The 19442-nt window shown below is 45.4% G+C and overlaps 1 protein-coding gene across 2 annotated transcripts in view; it reads left to right on the forward strand.

The window, feature by feature from the left end:
- Positions 1-19442, forward strand: part of NLRC4 (NLR family CARD domain containing 4) — a 233064-nt gene that overhangs the window by 128187 nt on the left and 85435 nt on the right. For both annotated transcript variants that reach the window (XM_077486500.1, XM_077486501.1), the window contains one exon: positions 16651-16743. In XM_077486500.1, coding sequence (XP_077342626.1) covers positions 16651-16743 — 93 coding nt within the window. The remainder of the gene's footprint in view (positions 1-16650; positions 16744-19442) is intronic.

A 19442-nucleotide genomic window follows, 5' to 3' on the forward strand; every position in this document is an offset into this window, starting at 1 on the left:
GGCCAGCCAGTAATGGTCCCTCTCCTTGATCTGAAGAATACGAGGATCCTTCTGCAGGCTTTGCAGGATCAGGGAGGCCATGCCGCGTAGGTTAGCTGAGGCATTCGGTCCAGAGTCCTCTGGGTCACTAAGGACAACATGATCTGCAGCCACCTCCTCCCAGCCACGTACAAGTCCACAGGTTTCTTGGGACTGTAAATCATCCCTAAAAGACTGCTGCTGCTGATGCTGAGTGTCGGCTCCACCTCCATGCTGACACAATCCTCCTCCTCCTCGTCCTCTTCCTGTGTGATGGGTGGGACAGCAGGAACACTGTCTGGATAAAGGGGACCTTGAGAGGCAAGGAAGTCCTCCTCTTGCATCCCTGCTCATGCCCCACTGGCGTGGTGAAAAAAAACAAGCTCACCTGACCCTGTCCTGGTGCCGTAGTTGCACAGGTACTCATTGATGGCCCTCTGCTGCATGTGCAGATGCTGCAGCATGGCCAACGTTGAGTTCCACCTGGTGGCCATGTCACATATGAGGCGGTTCTTGGGCAGGTTCAACTGCTTTTGGAGCTCAGCCAGCCAAGCACTGGCATTATATGATCGACGGAAATGCACACAGACTTTCCTGGCCTGCCTCAGGACATCCTGTAAACCTGGGTACCTGCCCAAGAACCATTGCACCACCAGGTTAAGGACGTGAGCCAGACAGGGCACATGGGTCAGTTGTCCCTGTCGGAGGGTGGAGAGGAGGTTGGTGCCATTGTCGCAAATCACCATTCCTGGCTTAAGCTGGCATGGTGTCAACCACCTCTCGGCCTGCCCTTGCAGAGCTGACAAAATATCTGCCCCAGTGTGGCGCCTGTTCCCCAAACACACCAGCGCAAGCACGGCATGGCATCTTTTTTCCTGCGTACTTGCGTAGCCCCCTGAATGCCTACGGAGCACTGCTGGTTCAGAGGACAAAGCACAGGAAGAGGCCATGGAGGAAGAAGAAGAGGAGGAGGTAGAGGAGGGAGGTGTGTCACAACCAGTAGTAGCATTTTGGAGGCGTGGTGATGGAACAACCTCCAACACTACTGCACCTTGTCCTGCAGCCTTCCCAGAAGAGTGACCCAGTGGGCCGTGAAAGATGGGCAACGTCCCTGTCCATGCCTGCTGGACCATGAGTCAGCGGTAATATGCACCTTACCACTGACCGCCCTTTCCAGTGAGGCATAGACATTGCCTTCCACATGCCTGTAGAGAGCCGGAATTGTCTTCCGTGAGAAAAAGTGATGTTTGGGAACCTGCCACTGAGGAACCGCACTTTACACACACTCACGGAAGGGAGCCAAGTCTACCAACTGAAAAGGCAGCAGCTGAAGTGCTGGCAATTTAGCCAAGCTAGCATTCAACCGCTGGGCATGTGGATGGCTGGGAGTGAACTTCTTTCGACGGTCCAGCAGCTGGGGCAGGGAAATTTGCCTGCTACAATCGGACATCGGTGTACTGCTAGCAGAGTGCCCGCAAGTACTTGGCTATGACACACCTAATTCTACACATTCATTCCTCTCAGTGCAGGTTTCAGAGAGGACTGAAGGTATAGTGCGGTTGGAAATCCCAGCTGATGAGGAGCAAGGAGATGTCCACTTTGTTCTTTGGTGTGAGTCTTTAAGGTTGGCTTGCCAACGAGCTGCATGGCAGGTCAACATATGTCTGGTCAAGCATGTGGTGCCCAAGCGGCTGATATTTTGGCCACGCGAGATACGATTGAGACATATGTTGCAAATAGTAGTGGTGCGATCCAATGCACTCATCTCAAAAAAGCCCACACCAAAGAACTTTTGGAATAACGCGCAGAGGCAGCGCCCTGCACAGGCAGAGCTCTGCGCTGTGATTCAATTGGTGTGCTGCCCTTAAGCTGGTCCCATGGAGGGCATCCTGCCTCATTGGAGATGTGCCTCCTCCTCTCTCCTCTCAGCAACCCACGTGGAGTCAGTGACCTCATCATCCCCTCCCTCTTCATCGCTGGAGCAAACCTGGCAGTATGCTGCAGCTGGTGTAACATGACTGCTAGATTGCTGTCCTTCTTGAGCATCCCCTCTCTCTGTGCTCACGCTACTGCCTTCCTCTAGCTGGGTATCATCATCAGAGCCTTCAAAACGCTGGGCATCCTCCTGGAGCATGTACCCAACACTGTGCTCAAACAGTTCGGGGGACTCCTCAGGAGGACATGGTGGGTCTAGGGAAGGAGTGACTGATGACATTGAGACGAGGGAAGAGGACGCGTTTGCAGCTGCTTTGCTAGTACCCTGAGCCAGGGTGAGAGAGGATGAGGAGGATGAGGAGGGCTTGGACATCCACTCTATCAAGTATCATGATGCGGCTCAACGCGTCCAGCTGCCAAAAATAAGGACATGCATGTCCCATGGCCACGTGCTGATGACGATGTACCACGTCCACGACCAGCACTGTTGTCTCTAGAAGGAGAGAGATCTTCAGAAGGAGAGAGACCAGACTTGCTCCTTAGGTCCTTTCCAGTAACAGGTACCTCCAGTAGCCATCTAGCGTCTCTGATTCTCCTCCTCAATCAGCATGTGAGGCCTCTTCTAGGCTTGAGGTCTAGTCAAACCTTCCCCACACTTGAGCATTCCCATTTCTAGGACAAGCCTGGGTGCATGTGGCAATTCTCCTAAGTATATATGCACTTCTCCAGCATGCACCACTGGCCAAGAAACCCCTAGTGATTGGCTTGTGAGACACACACACACACGCATATTCCACCATTGGCTGTCCCACACTACGGCCACTACACAAAAGGTGGTAGGGGCTACACAAGATTAATGTCACAACAAAAATGTATTTTTAAGCTTCCCCCCCAAAAAACAAGCTTAACACCCTCAATTTCTTTGTGGGAGACCAAAATCCATGACTCTTCTAGGATAGGTTTGGGAAGTTGAAAACAGGTTGTGCAAAGTGTCAAGACAATTTATTAAAGTTTAGGCACATTATGGTACATTAGGCTCCTTGTTAGAAGTGGGCATACCATGGAGTCTGAAGATCGCTCAATTAAAGATTGGCATCAAGGCAGTGAGCTTGGAAGTAGGAAGATCCAGAAAGAAAACGAGTATATCACCCTGGTAAAAAAACTATGCAGACATAAAGAAGTTCATAGGAAAAACAGCTGGGGTGTTGCAGAGGCCAAAGTACATCACCAGAAAAGGAGGCGTGGTCTCGTCATAGAAGTGTGAAGACATGTCTTCCCTGAACTCCCGGTCCGCAGCTCTTCAGCAGCTTACCAACACAGATTTACCTCACATTACTGTCTCTCCACATTGCCCAGAAAGACAGGGAAGTGGTACCGCAGAGCTCTGGATCCCGCTGCCCTCATGAAATGATTCCTGGTACCGATGCAGCCAGGCCACATCCACCACAGACACAGCCAAGATGGCACCAACTTCTGCCATGAGGATGGAGCCCTGTCTGCCTGCAGCTGAAGGAGAGGATGTGAGGTATGATCACAGAAATGACATGCCTCCGTTCTCAGCATCCAGCGATCTCTCTCCTTGTTTGCCCTGCTCATTATCCCTCACATCTCTCTGCAGTCCTGGACAGGAGTTCGGTGGCTCACTGCTCCATACAGTGGTCGGACTCAGGAAGTTATCAGGAGCACGTACCATAGCTATTATATTTAGGTAGTTATGAGGTGATTCAGGTGCCCCTTTGGCGACGACTCTCCGGGTGCCTCTCTCTCCTATATGTTTAAGTATTTAAACGTTTTTTTATGCCTTACAATATACTGTAATGAGTGTTTGTTCGGTGGTGTGTGTTCTGCTACATCTGGTCCCAAGCTATTCTCGGGGGCTTCCCCCCTTTTTGTTTCTCCCAAGGCACCGTTGTAGCGAGATCAATTGACTGTTGCAGCAGCACATGCACTCCTGGATTTGGTTCACCCCTGAGTTGCCGTGGATCATTTGGCAGTGGGGACACTGCTCCCCAGGGATGCCCCATGCTGGGGCCTATAGGGGGTTTAATTGCCTGGGTTAATACATACAAAAGTATACAGCAGGCATTCCTGGGGCGTCTGGCAAGGGAGCCACTCTTGTTGGGCTTCAGCTCTCGGAGAGCGAGAGCCAAAGTCTCCATCTGACGAATTCTGGTTTTGTCTAACATTAAAGTTTTAATATTCCACCCTTGTTACCACTCCTTGTATTCTTTGAATTTCTATTAGCTATTATTCTCAAGAAAATGTTAATATTTCAGTGCTGCTCTTATTTGGGACGCTTTTGGAGTGTCCCGCGACCCGGGGGTTCAACCTCTGAAGTGCCTTACCTCTTGCCCCACTAGGCTGTCAGGAAAGTCCTGGTAGAAGACATAGCATTGGCCACCCTGGGGCGCCAATGCACGCGTGGCACTCAGCGCCAGGCGGCCTACTTAAACAGGAGATGCACGCAGGATTAGTTCTATCTGATCTTCAGCTCCCTGTGACCCCTGCTCCTGTTTATCTGCTTCTGTGTTTGATCTCGTGAATGACCCAGCTTGACCTTTGGACTTCCCCCGCTCTCCGCCTGCACCTGACTTCGGCTTGCCTCTGACCTTGAACCTGCCTTCTCCTTGGACAGCTTGCTGCCTGCCAGTTGTTGACCCGGCCTGTAACCTGACCTGTCTGCCTAGCTCCTGCTCCAGCATCATCTGTCTGAGCCTTTACCAGTCTGCCTGTTGCAATCCTCAATCCCTGAACTGTGTACTGACAGTTTGGACCAACTTCTGGATGTGGATATCGGGTGCTCCAGCCTCCAGCCTGTCTGCTGTTTGGATCCTCCTTCCAATCGGTGGTCACCTCTACAGCATCTGGGACCCTGGAGCCGCCCTTCCAGCAACTGACTCACAAGGCTTTCATACCACTCTGTACTCCTGTGCCTCCTGTCTGCTCTACCAGGGGCCGCAAGTCAGATACATAAGGGAGGCCTTCCTCCACACTATCAGACTCATCAGTCAGGTAGACGAGAATCTGACAGTATCAGACAGCCATGTCTGAGCCCGGGCGAGGAACCCCCCCATGGAGGAACTTTGACGACAACTGGTAGGTCTGACACATGCTATTAAGGATCTACAAGATTTCTTGTGAAAAAAAAAGTATTTACAAGAGGGATATACTTAGCAGGAAGAACAATTCCAGGTCCTGTCATCTCCTACCAACCCTCAAGACGCTTCCTCAGTTGGTTTTTCATCTTCACCTTCGGTAGTGATGTTACCACCATAACCAAGGGTCCCCTCGCTTCCCCTGTTTGCGGGTGAACGTAACAAATACAGAACTTTTTGTAATGCTTGTGAACTCTGGTTTGCTCTACAACCTTGTACCTTTTCTCTAGAGGCAACTAATGTGGGCTTCGTTATTTCCCTGTTGACCGGTGAACGCCAAACATGGGCCCCTCACCTTCTGGAACAAAAGTCGGAATCATTAAACAACCTCACCACGTTTTTTGCTGCTATGTCACAACTTTATGAGGACCCCCTGTAGGCTGCCACTGCTGAGGCCACACCACATACACTACGCAGATGCGCAAGTGCCATTCTATCTCTTCAAAGCATGTTCTTGTTTTACCTAACCAAGTCTCTCATCTTGCTCTTCCCATCATGTTACAGCTTCCAGGAAAGTATATCCAGGTATCCATTATAATTGAGGGCCTGCAGCTGTTTCATAGACTTTACATTTGCAGCCAATCACCTCATTACACTTCAACCAAAGACCCTGGGACTAGCCATACATCTTGCTGATGGCTCCACCATTAAATCCGGTCCGGTCACACAGGAGACTGTCCCTTTGCTGGCCACCATAGCCTCTCATCATCAAGAACTTATGCCTGGATGCTATTTCATCACCTTTATTCCCCATCATCTTGAGTATGCCCTGGCTGCAGGCCCATAACCTCTGCATCAACTGGGCCACTGGAGAGGTCAAATTTCCTTCAAGTTAGTACCAGCAACATTGTCTGCAAAAGGCCTCAGTTAACCTCTCGCAATTACTCGACAAGTACGGAAGTGAATCCCAGTGACCTATAACGATTTTCTGGACCTGTTCAGTAAAAAGGAGGCAGAAACCCTTCCTCCTCATAGACCCTACGACTGCCCTATTGAACTGTTACTATGAGTTGAGGTTCCCTTCGGAAGGATTTTTCCCTTAACCAAGCTGAAGTTGGGCACGCTAAAGGATTATATTGATGACAACCTAAAAAAGGGGTTTATTTGCCAAGCTACCTCACAGGCACAGGTATTTTCTTTGTTGAAAAGAAAGACCACTCACTAAACCCCTACATAGACTAATGAGAATTGAATAAAATCCCTGTCAAAAGCCGCTACCCTCTGCCTCTTGTGCCCAAACTGTTTCAAAGACTGGGAACAACAGTTATTTTTACTAAATTGGACCTCGGGGGGGGGGGGGGGGGGGGGGGAATGGGTGACCTACAGCCTAATTCGTATTCAAGAAGGAGACTAATGGAAAACAGCCTTCTGTACCTGATTCAGGCACTTTGAGTATCTTGTCATGCCTTTTGGATTATGCACCACACCGGCCACTTTCCAGCACTTTGTCAACAACATTTTTCATGACTATCTGTACTCGTACATCATCTTATATCCGGATGACATCCTGATCTTCTACTGCACAATAGATGGGCACTGTAGACATGTCCGAAATGTACTAATCTGACTCCGGCAGCATGGCCTGTACGCCAAACCGGAGAAGTGGGAATTTGAACGTTAATGTGTCCAGTTTTTAGGTCTGATCATCTCTGTTGAAGGTATGAAGATGGACCCCCAGAAAGTCACTGCCATCTTGGATTGGCCAGCTCCCACGGACAAGAAGAGGGTTCAACACTTCATTGGGTTTACCAACTTCTATCGGATGTTTATGAGGGGTTCTCTGCTATTATCGCCCCCATTACCGAAATAACTAAACATGGAACCAGATTCCTACAGTCCCCCAAAGCACAATCTTCCTTTTGCAAACCTTAAAAAACTGTTCAATTCAGCATCCATCTTGAAGCACCCTGACTCTGCCTTGCCGTTTGTTCTCGAAGTTGACGCATCAGCAGTTGCCGTGGGAGCTGTGCTGTCTCAGCTCTATCCGGTTGCTTTTTCCTCCCTGCAAATTATCAACGACGGAAAGAAATTATGATGTGGGAAGCCGTGAGCTTTTGCCATTAAGGCCGCATTATAAAAATGGCGTTACTTACTTGAAGGTGCTGAACATCCCATTCTGGTCTACGGAACATAAGAACCTAGAATACCTGAGAACGGATAAGAGATTGAAACCATGGCAGGCAAGGTGGGCACTTTTTTTCTCTAGATTCTTATTCCATATAACATACAGGCCAGGGTTGAAAAATATAAAACCAGATGCACTTTCACGTGTGTTTAACGAACCTGAGAGGTCCATGCTTCCAAACACCATCCCTCCCTCAGGAAACTTTATCATACTTCAAGAGAATCTCCTATCCCGAATCAAACAGGCTTCTGCTGAGACTGCTTTATCTCCTGAAACTGGCTTAAGGATACAGAATGGCCTACTGTGGCACAAGGGTAAAATTGTAGTACCTAAGGACTTAAGGGTAGCACTGTCATGACCATAACCTAGCCGGACACTTTGGTGCCCTGAAGACGGGTGAACTGATGCAACGCACGTTTTGGTGGCCTGCGATTGTAAGAGTTATGTGGTATCTTGTAGCACCTGCTCCCGAAAGCAAGAACAGCCAGGTAAAAGCTTGGGGTCTACTGAAGCCATTGCCCATTCCAGAGAGACCCTGGGAGATGATCTCAATGGACTGGCAGAGGGTTTCTCCACCATCTTCACGGTGGTGGACAGGCTGTCCAAAATGGTCCACTTTTTGCCTATGAAAAGTATACCCTCGGCTGTGGAAACTGCAAAGATCTTCATCAAAGAAATTGTAAGGCTCCACGGAGTTCCAGCCAACATCGTGTCCGACCGGAGTGCCCAGTTCACCTCCAGGTTCACTGAAGGAACCAATCAGACCCTGGAGCAGTACCTCCATTGCTTTTGCTCTTTCTCACAAGACGACTGGGTCTCGTTACTCCCTATCACTGAGTTTGCTTACAATAACTCTTCCCATTCTGCCATCAAACAAACCCCATTCTTCCCCAATTACAGCTTCCACCCATCCTTCCTGCCTAGCACCATACCTGAATGTTCAATTCCTGCGGTCTCCGAAACTATAGATTTCTTCATCAAAAACAACAAACTGTTTCAAGAAACCATGACCAAAACACAGGAGCACAATAAAAAGATTTTTTATAGGAAGAAACTAGGAGAACTTATTCTGTAACCCAGCAACCAGGTATCGTTGTGAAGAAAGGGGGGGTGGTGTTGCGCTCCTTATAATGTATTTTTCTTGTGATGTGTTACCACAATATTGCCAAAATATCAATTATATACCCGACTGTTCTTTATCACAATTATCGGTAAGGTGCATAAGTGCAAAATCAATAAATAAACTAAATTACTTGGCAAATATGTTAAAAGAGCATAGTAGTTTTTCACTTGTGCAAAAACAGTAAAAAACAAAATAAACAATATCTAAGTGATATAAATATTATCAACGTAAACAGTGTAGCTATAGGTGGTTATATCGCTGTGCAATATATATAGAACATAGGTGAATGGTTCATACAGTGACTGGTATATAAACGAATAAAGCAAAACAAAATATAGTTAAAAATATATAAATGGCGTATACAAAAACTATTTTAAATCATCTAACTAAACAAATGTTCAGTGCGGTATTGGACTTTTGATCCTTAGTCCAATGTGCAATATTAGTGCAAACGTGCAAAGTGTTTCACTGGAACACTGTGTATAACTGTCTTGGCATTAAAGTGACACTGTGCCTTTAAGTGCAAAAATTAGGATCAATCTTCAGTGTCACTGACACCCGTTTTAAAAGTAAATGATTACCTTACTGCTGTAAGGTAAACAGCATGTAGCAGAATAATTAAAGGAGGAGGGGGGGGGGGTCCCTCCTCGATCCTTTCCTAGGCATTCGTTCACTTTTAAGTGGAGCCAGGAGAATGGGGGGGGGGGAGAGGTATGGATGATCCTTTTCTTCCTCTCTTTCCACTGGGTGCTTCAGATCATAGGGTTCTCAATGTACGTTTAAAAGAGATAAAAGAGGCCCACCATAGTGTAGTATTTTTGAATGGAAATAAAACTTTTATTTGCATATATAAAAAAAACACTCACATTTTGTGGGGTTATGATGGCGTTGTAAAAACGAACGCCGAGCTTGTGTCTCAATGTCTGAGCGTCTGTTCCGGTATCTGATTAGCCTCGGGTCCTACGCGTTACGTCACACACGTGACTTCAACTGATCCCAGATCTGAAGCACCCAGTGGAAAGAGAGGAAGAAAAGGATCATCCATACCTCTCCCCCCCCCCCCCATTCTCCTGGCTCCACTTAAAAGTGAACGAATGCCTAGGAAAGGATCGAGTTGAAGAGACCCCCCCTCCTCCTTTAATTATTCTGCTACATGCTGTTTACCTTACAGCAGTAAGGTAATCATTTACTTTTAAAACGGGTGTCAGTGACACTGAAGATTGATCCTAATTTTTGCACTTAAAGGCACAGTGCCACTTTAATGCCAAGACAGTACACAGTGTTCCAGTGAAACACTTTGCACGTTTGCACTAATATTGCACATTGGACTAAGGATCAAAAGTCCAATACCGCACTGAACATTTGTTTAGTTAGATGATTTAAAATAGTTTTTGTATACGCCATTTATATAATTTTAACTATATTTTGTTTTGCTTTATTCGTTTATATACCAGTCACTGTATGAACCATTCACCTATGTTCTATATATATATTGCACAGCGATATAACCACCTATAGCTACACTGTTTACGTTGATAATATTTATATCACTTAGATATTGTTTATTTTGTTTTTTACTGTTTTTGCACAAGTGAAAAACTACTATGCTCTTTTAACATATTTGCCAAGTAATTTAGTTTATTTATTGATTTTGCACTTATGCACCTTACCGATAATTGTGATAAAGAACAGTCGGGTATATAATTGATATTTTGGCAATATTGTGGTACATTATAATACATTATAAGGAGCGCAACACCACCCCCCCTTTCTTCACAATTTACACAAATTTGGACACGAGTTTGGTCCATGCGGTGTATGCAGCACCCACTCTTTGAATATATCATAAATTCCTTTTAGCGCAGGAGTACCTACCTTACATTAACCAGGTATGGTTATCTACTGTAAACTTAAAAAATGGCTTGCCCCTCAAGAAAATTGGGTCCTATGTTTGTGGGGCCCTCCCCTGTAAAGAGTAAGATTAATGATGTAGCTTTTGATCTAGAATTGCCAGATACACTTAAAGTTCACCCCATTTTCCCTGTGACTCTGTTAAAACGTGCTGTTCCGAATCCCTTCCAGAATGAAGTACTGGTCCACCAGAGCCTGTAATAGTCAATGGAGAGGAACAATTCAAGGTGGAGACAATCTTGGATTGTAGAAGTGTCATGGTACTACTACAGTGAGCCCACAGGTGATAAGGTGACATGAGAGTCTATTCTGTCAGGGACCCCCTCACGAGGGTTTGGGCTTAACTGCGTGCTGACCCCAGGTCACGACCCCCGAGTTCACCCTGCTCGCTAGGGGAGTACCAGAAGACACTGCCAGACAAGGAAGGATGGATGGATGAAGCAAAGGAGAGCCAGATAGTCAGGGCGGGCAGCAGACAACGTAATCAGTACTAGCCGAGTCGGTACACAAGAGATAAATTCACGAGAGGTCAGGTTAAAGCAGGTTAGACGAAGGGAACTCAGAAACAAGCATTGCTCCCACAACCAGAAGCTGGTCTGGAAGGAATTTAAATAGAGAACCACATGGGGGGCTGGACAGGAAGTAGCAGGAAGGAATGACATAATTAAGCAACAGGTAAGGCCGGCGACACCCATAGCTGCAGAGTGCAGCAGAGCTGAACTCAAGCTAGTGGAACAACAGGTGCCATCTGATCTACAGCAGTAAAGGTAAGACACAGCTCTGCAGCTGATCTGTGACAAGAAGGAGGTACAACCAGATTCAGGATCTGATAAAATGGAAGGTATGGGCTGGAAGATAATTTCTGGGAGTCTGAAAGCAATATTCATGCTAAAGAACTAATGCAATCCTTTAAGAGAAGAGAAGGATGCTGTAAAGTTTGCACAATTGGGCATCTGGAGGCTGCCCTTTAGGAGGGGCAATGTCAGGAAAGTCCCGGTAGAAGACATAGTGTTGGGCACCCTGCCTTGCTGCCTGCCAGTTGTTGACCCAGCCTGTAACCTGACCTGTCTACCTAGCTCCTGCTCCAGCATCATCTGTCTGACTGTTTGGCTCAACTTCTGGGTGTGGATATCGGGTCCTCCAGCCTCCAGCTTGTCTGGTGTTCGGATCCTCCTTCCACCCGGTGATCACCTTTACAGCATTTGGGACCCCGGGGGCCACTCTTCCAGCAACTGACCTTCCAGGCTCTCATACCACTCTGTACTCCCATGCCTCCTGTCTGCTCTACCAGGGGCCACAAGTCAGAAACATAAGGGAGGCCTTCCTCTGCACTCATTGGGCTCATCAGTCAGGTACGTGAGAATCCGACATAGGCCCTATTTGGCAGTAGTCCTCCGAGATATAAATCTTGCCTATTTCATCCACACCTTTTCTCCCACATTTTTATTCCTAGATTTTCCTTGTCCTCTTTAAGAGCCCTTCTTTGCCCTCTACTCTTCCTTAACCTACCCCTTAGCCTAATCCCCCCCCCCCCGCCCCGCACTACCTATTGTTCCAAGTTTTGGTGGAGACTGACGGCCGGACCCCAGTTCCCTAAAAATGGCTTTGAAACTCATGTCCTAGAAGGTGAAGGGCCTAAATGCTCCTGAAAATTTGTCTTGCTGAACTATGGGGGCAAAGACCTCAAGTTGTGTTCCTACAAGAAACTCATTTCCGAGCTGATAGAATTCCAAAACTATACAATAAACATTTCCCAGCAGCATATCATAGCATGTCGCCCTCAACTAAATCAAAAGGCGCGTGTATCCTCCTGGCCAAAACTGTACCCTGGCAGCTCTTAGACCTCCATACTACTCAAGAGAGTAGATACCTCTTTGTAAAAGGTAAACTCCAGTGGCAGACGTTCACCCTGGCTAACCTGTTTCTGCCAAATGTAGATCTGCTTCCAGTGCTTGAAACATGCCTGTCCTCCTTGGCTTTTTTTGCCAAGGGTACTCTTGTGCTAGGGGGAGGCCTCAACCTCAGCATTTATCCCCGCAAAGATTAATCGACGGGCTCCTCTGCCCTATCCCATTGAACCTGAACACAAGTCAGAGAGCTGTTTCATTCCCACCAGCTAGTTGACATTTGGCGTATCCTTCACCCACAGGAGAGAGACTACCGTATATACTCGAGTATAGGCCGACCCGAATATAAGCCGAGGCCCCCAATTTACCCCCAAAAAACTGGAAAACTTATTGACTCGTGTATAAGCCGAGGGTGAGACATGGCTGTCCATCCCTGTGTGTCCGTCCATCCCTGTGTGTGTGTCCGTCCATCCATCCCTGTGTGTGTGTCCATCCATCCCTGTGTGTGTGTCCGTCCATCCATCCCTGTGTGTGTATCCATCCATCCATCCATCCCTGTGTGTGTGTGTGTGTGTGTGTGTGTATCCATCCATCCATCCATCCATCCCTGTGTGTGTGTGTGTGTGTGTGTGTGTGTGTATCCATCCATCCATCCCTGTGTGTGTGTGTGTGTGTGTGTGTGTGTGTGTGTGTGTGTGTGTGTCCATCCATCCATCCATCCATCCCTGTGTGTGTGTCCGTGCAGCCTTGTATGTGTGTCCAGCCTACCTGTGTCCCGAGCCTCCGTCCCGAGCCGCCGTCGTCCCGAGCCTCCTCCGTCCCGAGCCTCCTCCGTCCCGTGCCTCCTCCGTCCCGTGCCTCCTCCGTCCCGTGCCTCCTCCGTCCCGTGTCGTGCCGATGGATCGCCGCTCCAGGATCGCCGCTCTTCTCGGCGGCCATTCTACAATTCAAAAGCCGCGCCTCCGCCTCCGCCTGTGATAGGCGGAACACTCAATTTCCCAGCAGCTTGTGTTCCGCCTATCACGGACATCGTCTCATCCTCGTCCGTAGTACCAGGATGAGCGGATGTCCGTGATAGGCGGAACACTGACTGCTGGGAAATTCAGTGTTCCGCCTATCACAGGCGGAGGCGGAGAAGGAGGCGCGGCTTTTGAATTTTAATGTCCGCCGTCTGTCTGCTCGATACGCTGATCGAGCAGTCAGACAGCGGTGACTCGAGTATAAGCCGAGGGGGCACTTTCAGCCTCAAAAAAGAGGCTGAAAATCTCGGCTTATACTCGAGTATATACGGTATACATTTTTCTCCTCGCTTCATGGTTCCTACTCTAGGATAGATCTTTTTCTGGTTTCCCACACCACGATCTCAATAGTCTCTAATGCCCAGATTGGCCATATTGGACCACGCTCCGATCTCACTGGAAATAGCCACACAATACCCGACACCTAGATAAGCTACTTGCCGATTAAATGAATCCCTCATACAGGACCCTGAGATTAAAGCAGATATTCTGCGAGAGCTAGACCTCTTTTTTGAGAGTAACAAAGATTCTGTCCCCAAACCTCTTTCTATATGGTCCACACATAAGAACTACATTAGAGGAATGTTTATTAAACATGGTCACAGACTCAAGGTGGTGGAGTGAAAACACTGTTCGGGTTGTTTTCTAAACTCCACAGCTGCGGCAGGCAATTTTCAGCTTTCAGCGCTGTCACACTTTCAATGACGATTGTGCAGTCATGCTACGCTGTACTCACTCAAATAGAGCTTTCTTTTGGTGGTATTTATTCACGACTCCGCTTTTTTTGCGATATAAGAGTGGAAATTTGGAAAAAAAAACAATATTTTCTTCTTTCTATTTTAAAAGAAATCCAATAAAATCAAATTTTGTCATAAATGTAAGCCAAAATGTATTCTGCTACATGTATTTGGTAAAAAAAATCCTGCTAAGTGTATAATAATTGGTTTGTGTTATCATGGACATATGTGTGCAGATAATCATTGGGACATGTGATTTTACTGTTAAATCTGTGGGGGACAGGTGTTTTTACTATGTGGGAACATGTGTGTTTTACATTGTGTACATGTTTTACATGTGTGTTTTACACTGGTGATCAGTGTGTAAAAAGCTGTAAAAAACAGCTCATACTCACTAATCACCAGCCGGCTGCAGCGATCTGCTCTCCTCTCCTCTCTGACAACTTCTGTGTGAGGAGAGGAGAGCCGATCGCCTAGCAACCGGCTCTCTGTTTACATCACATGATGGCTGTGATTGGACACGGCCATCATGTGATCAGGAGGGCTAATCACAGAGCCCTCCTGCCGATCAGAGATGCGCCGTGTCCGGATGACATGAGCGCATCGGGATCGCGCCTCTGCGCGGGCATGTGCGTGATCCGCCTCCTTCTGAGGGACGTACCTGAATGTCCACTCAGAAGGAGAGAGAGCCCACCCGGCCGTTTATGTGCAGTGGCCAGGTGGGAAGTGGTTAAATAACTGTCTTATTAAAAACCTGTGTTTTTAAAAAGGGATTGGGGGTATTTGTATTGTCCTGGCATTTTAGGGCATCAAGAAATGAGGTAAGCCACCGGTACATAAGAATTGATCAATTTTTGTATATACTACCATAGTTTGTAGACGCTATAACTTTCACACAAACCACAAATACACTTATTGGGATTTTGAATTTACCATAAAACACATAGCAGAATACATTTTGGTCTAAATGTATGAAGAAATTTAATTTGATTGGATATGTTTTATAACAGAAAGTAGCAAATGTTTTTTTTCAACATGTTGGTCTTTTCACATATAGCAAAAAAATGAAAAACCCAGTGGTGATTAAATACCACCAAAAGAAAGCTCTATTTGTGTGACAAAAATTATATAAATTTAATTTGCATACATTGTTGCATGAGCAATTGCTAGTTAGAGTAGCACAGTGCTGTATAGCAAAAAATGACCTGGTCATGAAGGGGGTAAAAGGTTCCAGAGGTCAAGTGGTTAAATTACATGGAGAATATCTCCATGTCTTGTCCACCAGGACTGGATTATGATGTGGATTTCTTGGCCCATTACAACATGCACAAAACTGTAAAATAATGGCCTAGGTTCGCCCCTTAACAATGGATTAACTGGGAACACAGTGGTCTCTGCGGATAGTTTGGTCATTGTCTCAGAGCTGGTGTGTTGCGCAGATAAAATTAACCAGTTTTGGGTGTACTGCCTCCAAAGATCAGCTACATCAATACATATTTTTCTGTTTTAAAAGAATTGATTTGTTACTATTGTTACATGTTAATTAAAGGCTGATACGCTCATATGCACGAACACTTCAAAAGTGGTATTTTTCATTTTCATATTGTTTGTATGAAGCTTAGCTGATAGTACATAAACAAAACAAAAACAATCCTCAATAAACATAAATACAGCAATTCTCTGAATAATCAGCATTCATTCAATTGTGCTTCCATGCAAATGTGAACATCATGTTCTGATCTTTATTGGGGGAATGTTATTTTGTATATAGAGTGTTTATGTGGTAAGTTTTCATTAAACGGGTTAAATGGAAAGGTCATAAATGAACTGCACATTATCTGGACAGAATGCTTAGGGACACAGTGATGTGTTCCTGCTTAGGAGATGTATGTTAGCTTGGGGGGGCTGCAAACTCTGCAGGGCTCCAACACACACTCGCTGCTATTCCAGCTCTTCACATATTTCCACATAAACTTCCTTCCTGGCATTAAACTTTGCCAGGTATTGTGCTCAGCTTACCACCCCAAACTGATGTTCCTCCCTCAGCTCACCTCCGCCTGCATGTCCTGTGAGCAGAATAGCTGTGCTCCTCCTCTGGGTTCTCTCATCATATGGCACTGAAGATAGAGGAGGGGGGGATTCAGCGGGACACACAGAGCAAGAATGCAGGAGACTGGGGGGGGGGGGAGGGTGAGGAGACAGAAAATCAGGAGGGGCGGCGGGGAGGATCATCACGAGAGGTCTGACTAAGTACAATCTCTTAGCAGCAGGCACCTGATCTACCCATCAGCTAGCTGTGATTGACAGGTAGATCGAAGAGGAAGCTCTCATGGGGCCCCCTACTGACAATGCCCGAATGGTCAGTCCACCCCTGGTGTGCGGCACTTACTATTGCAAGCTGTGTCGGCGGCTGCTGGTGTAGCACCTGCCACACAGCTTGCATACTTCAAAGTCTTGCAGGACGCAGCTGCTAATGGGAACTGAGTTCCTGTTGTGAAAAAAGTACAGGAACTCCGTTCCCATGCGTTCCTGCAGGACTTGAGCCCTTCCTGTGAGACTCCTATCCCACAGTTGTCTAATACTTTTCGCATCTCCACATGTATACGATTGATCTTCTTTGATTATTGGTTGAAGAACACATTGTTGGCTTGAACTCTCAGCAGAGATACTTAGATAGTCGGCTCTGTGTCTATGACTGTATGTCTCTGTCTTTCCTTAAATAAAGAATATTAAAAAAATATATATTTTACTAACCCCCTTTTTAATTATATTTCCAATAGCACATAATGTGAAAAATACTAGAAACTTGGAAGTACTTGACCTCTCTGATAACTATTTGGAAGACGATGGAAAGCAAGCCTGTGAAGAATTAGGTAACAGTTTTATGCAACTGTTTACACATCATGGTCTGTGTTTAAAAAACTATACACTAATGTTAATAATATTTAACTGCTAGGAAACCATAGGGTGGTCACAGCCTGTACATTAGTTTTTTCTTTCAAGAATCAGACTTGATCTGAGCATGACTTGAGTTAAACTTGTCTTGTAGTAGTCAACATTTGTGCAATAATATAAGCATTGGTCCTGTTTAAAAAAAAAATAAGTTTCTTACATGTTGTAAAATTATGGTTTTCATTGTGGGTCATTCCCCCTTTACCATAGAATAGGGCACTTTACTTTCATTAGCTGTGCCAATTATGTGATAGACCTGAGAGAAAGTTAAAGTTGATGGTTGTAATCATCCCTGTCAGCAGTAAATAGTTTGTCTCTTCCCTGTAACTGCTACATCTGCAGGACAGCTTGTTCTTTTGAAAAACAACAGACTGACAGGATTGCTAAGTGAAAATAAAGGAAAAAAGCCTAAAAAAGAAAACCAATGCAGCCATCACATCTAAGAATTGCTAACCTGCATTACAATAAATGTTTGCTTCTGGGTTTAAAACAGCTTTACATAACATGTGTAGGGGTTCCCTAAACATGTCTGTGAAGTGGCACATCTGTAGGATTTACTTCAGCAAAAGTGACATTTAAAAATAAATAAAATACCATTTGCCAGTAAATAACATTTTCCTATTGGTATTCTTTTTTGCTGTACAAAAAGGCACAGGGTCTCCCTAAATCAAGCAAAAGGGCACAGAGAGCTGGGAACTAACCTGGGGGGTACCAATGAAAAATGTTTTTAATAATATCTAATATAATAATATCTAATATTCTAATAATATTAATAATACTATATTTAATAATAGTTTTAATTATCAGGTAGCAGCTATTTTAATAAGGCTTAAAGAGGGAACAATACAAATGTACAATTTCTTTAAATAGCATACCATGTATGATGTGTACAATTTACTACAGAAAAAGTGACATTTACAAAAGAAAAAAAAAATGCTTGAATTGCCACTAAGGGCCTGCTCACATTGCTGCGTGGTTCGAGATCCGCACTGCAGTGAAAATCACATGCAATGCAATTTCAGCCATACAGATAGTATTTGCATCGCATTTGGACTAAACTCGCACATGACCCTTTTTTTGGTCCGCACCAGAATCGGTTCACATGAGTGTTCACACTTATGCAATCCGATTCATATCCGAACTGTCAGTTCGCAGTGCGATATGTGAGCTGAAATGGGGGTGTCATTGACAATGTATTGACAATCCCCGCAGTTCGCGAGTCAGGTGCAATGCCGGAACCAGCAGTGGATTTGCAGGGTTCCCGCATCGCACAAGTGTGAACCGAGCCTAAATTACATCTTGCATCTGCTTCGTTCTGTTTGTAAACAAAGTGTTCTGGAAATTTCTAGACCTTTTTTCTAAATGAATTTGATATAGAGGTTTTTGGGAGACCACACACAATATAAAAAAGAAAAATGTCATGAGGTTCCCCCTAAAAATGCATACCAGACCCTTATCATTGATGAGAAATCCCACACAAAAAACAAGAAAGAAAGCAGACAAAAAATAAAATAAAATAAAAAATCCACTCTATTACCTTATCCAAGCATGCAACCTGGCTGGCAAGGAAAGGGGAGAGTAGTGAGTGTGCGCAACTTGGAACCGTACCAGGCCACTTGCACTCAACATGGGAAGGACATCTTGACACAAAGGACGCACTTTTGACAAGTCCATTATTTAACCCCTTCATGATGGAAGGTAAAACAGACCCTTATGCCTTAACACAGTTTTGCAGCTTTGACATGTTTAGTAAAATTGTATATATCATGAAAACTACTTAGCCCCTGCTCACACTAGAAGGAGGAGGGTGCCTGAAAATCTTGATCCATGTGCATTTTTTGCGTTCTGCAACAGGTGTCAGCACAATGTTAATGACACCTAAAATGCAGGTCATAAACAAATTGCGTATGCCTGCACTGGATCACATGGTACAAAACGACCATGTTTTCCGGTTGCAGTGCAATTCTAAAATTGGTGCATGCACTACTTTGGTGCAATGCTGTGCCATTTGAACCCATTTAAAATTAATGGGCTCAAATGGCAACGCACTGAATCGCATGTGAATTGCACAGTGTTATTCCTATGTGATTTAGAGGCAATTCAGAGTGTGAACCAGGGCTTAGTGTATCCAGGTGAATTATACCTGTTTTTTTTCCAGGACAAAATAGGCTTCCATTTGGCTGTAAATAATAATGGATATCTGACTTTTTTATTATTATCAAAGGAAAACTGGCACAAAGTAGTAAAAGATATCATTTAATTTAGCTGTAGCACTTTCTGTACACCACAGGGATGCACCCCTTCACAGAACACCCCGAAGCATGTTATTTCAAGGTATTGGAGATTTTTAAATGTTTCACTGTAAACCTTTAAAAAAAGAAAAAGAAAAAAAATCACTGCTCCTGGCAAATGGAATTATTTTAATTGTTTTCATTGGTATATGTTCCCCAGAGCAGTGCCAACCCCCATGCTATTTTCTGACCACCCTTTGCCTATTTACCTAGAAAATGGGCATTTTTAATTTGGCTTCTATTGTTTTCAGTGGGGTTTGGGTTCGGCAACCAAACTTCTTGTAAAGCCGCGTACACACGTAGCGGTATGTCCGACGTACTTAGTCTGG

The sequence above is a fragment of the Lithobates pipiens genome, unplaced genomic scaffold (genome assembly GCF_037356315.1).
Source record: "Lithobates pipiens isolate NorthernLeopardFrog02 unplaced genomic scaffold, aLitPip1_a1.2 Scaffold_18, whole genome shotgun sequence".
Lineage (NCBI taxonomy): Eukaryota > Metazoa > Chordata > Amphibia > Anura > Ranidae > Lithobates > Lithobates pipiens.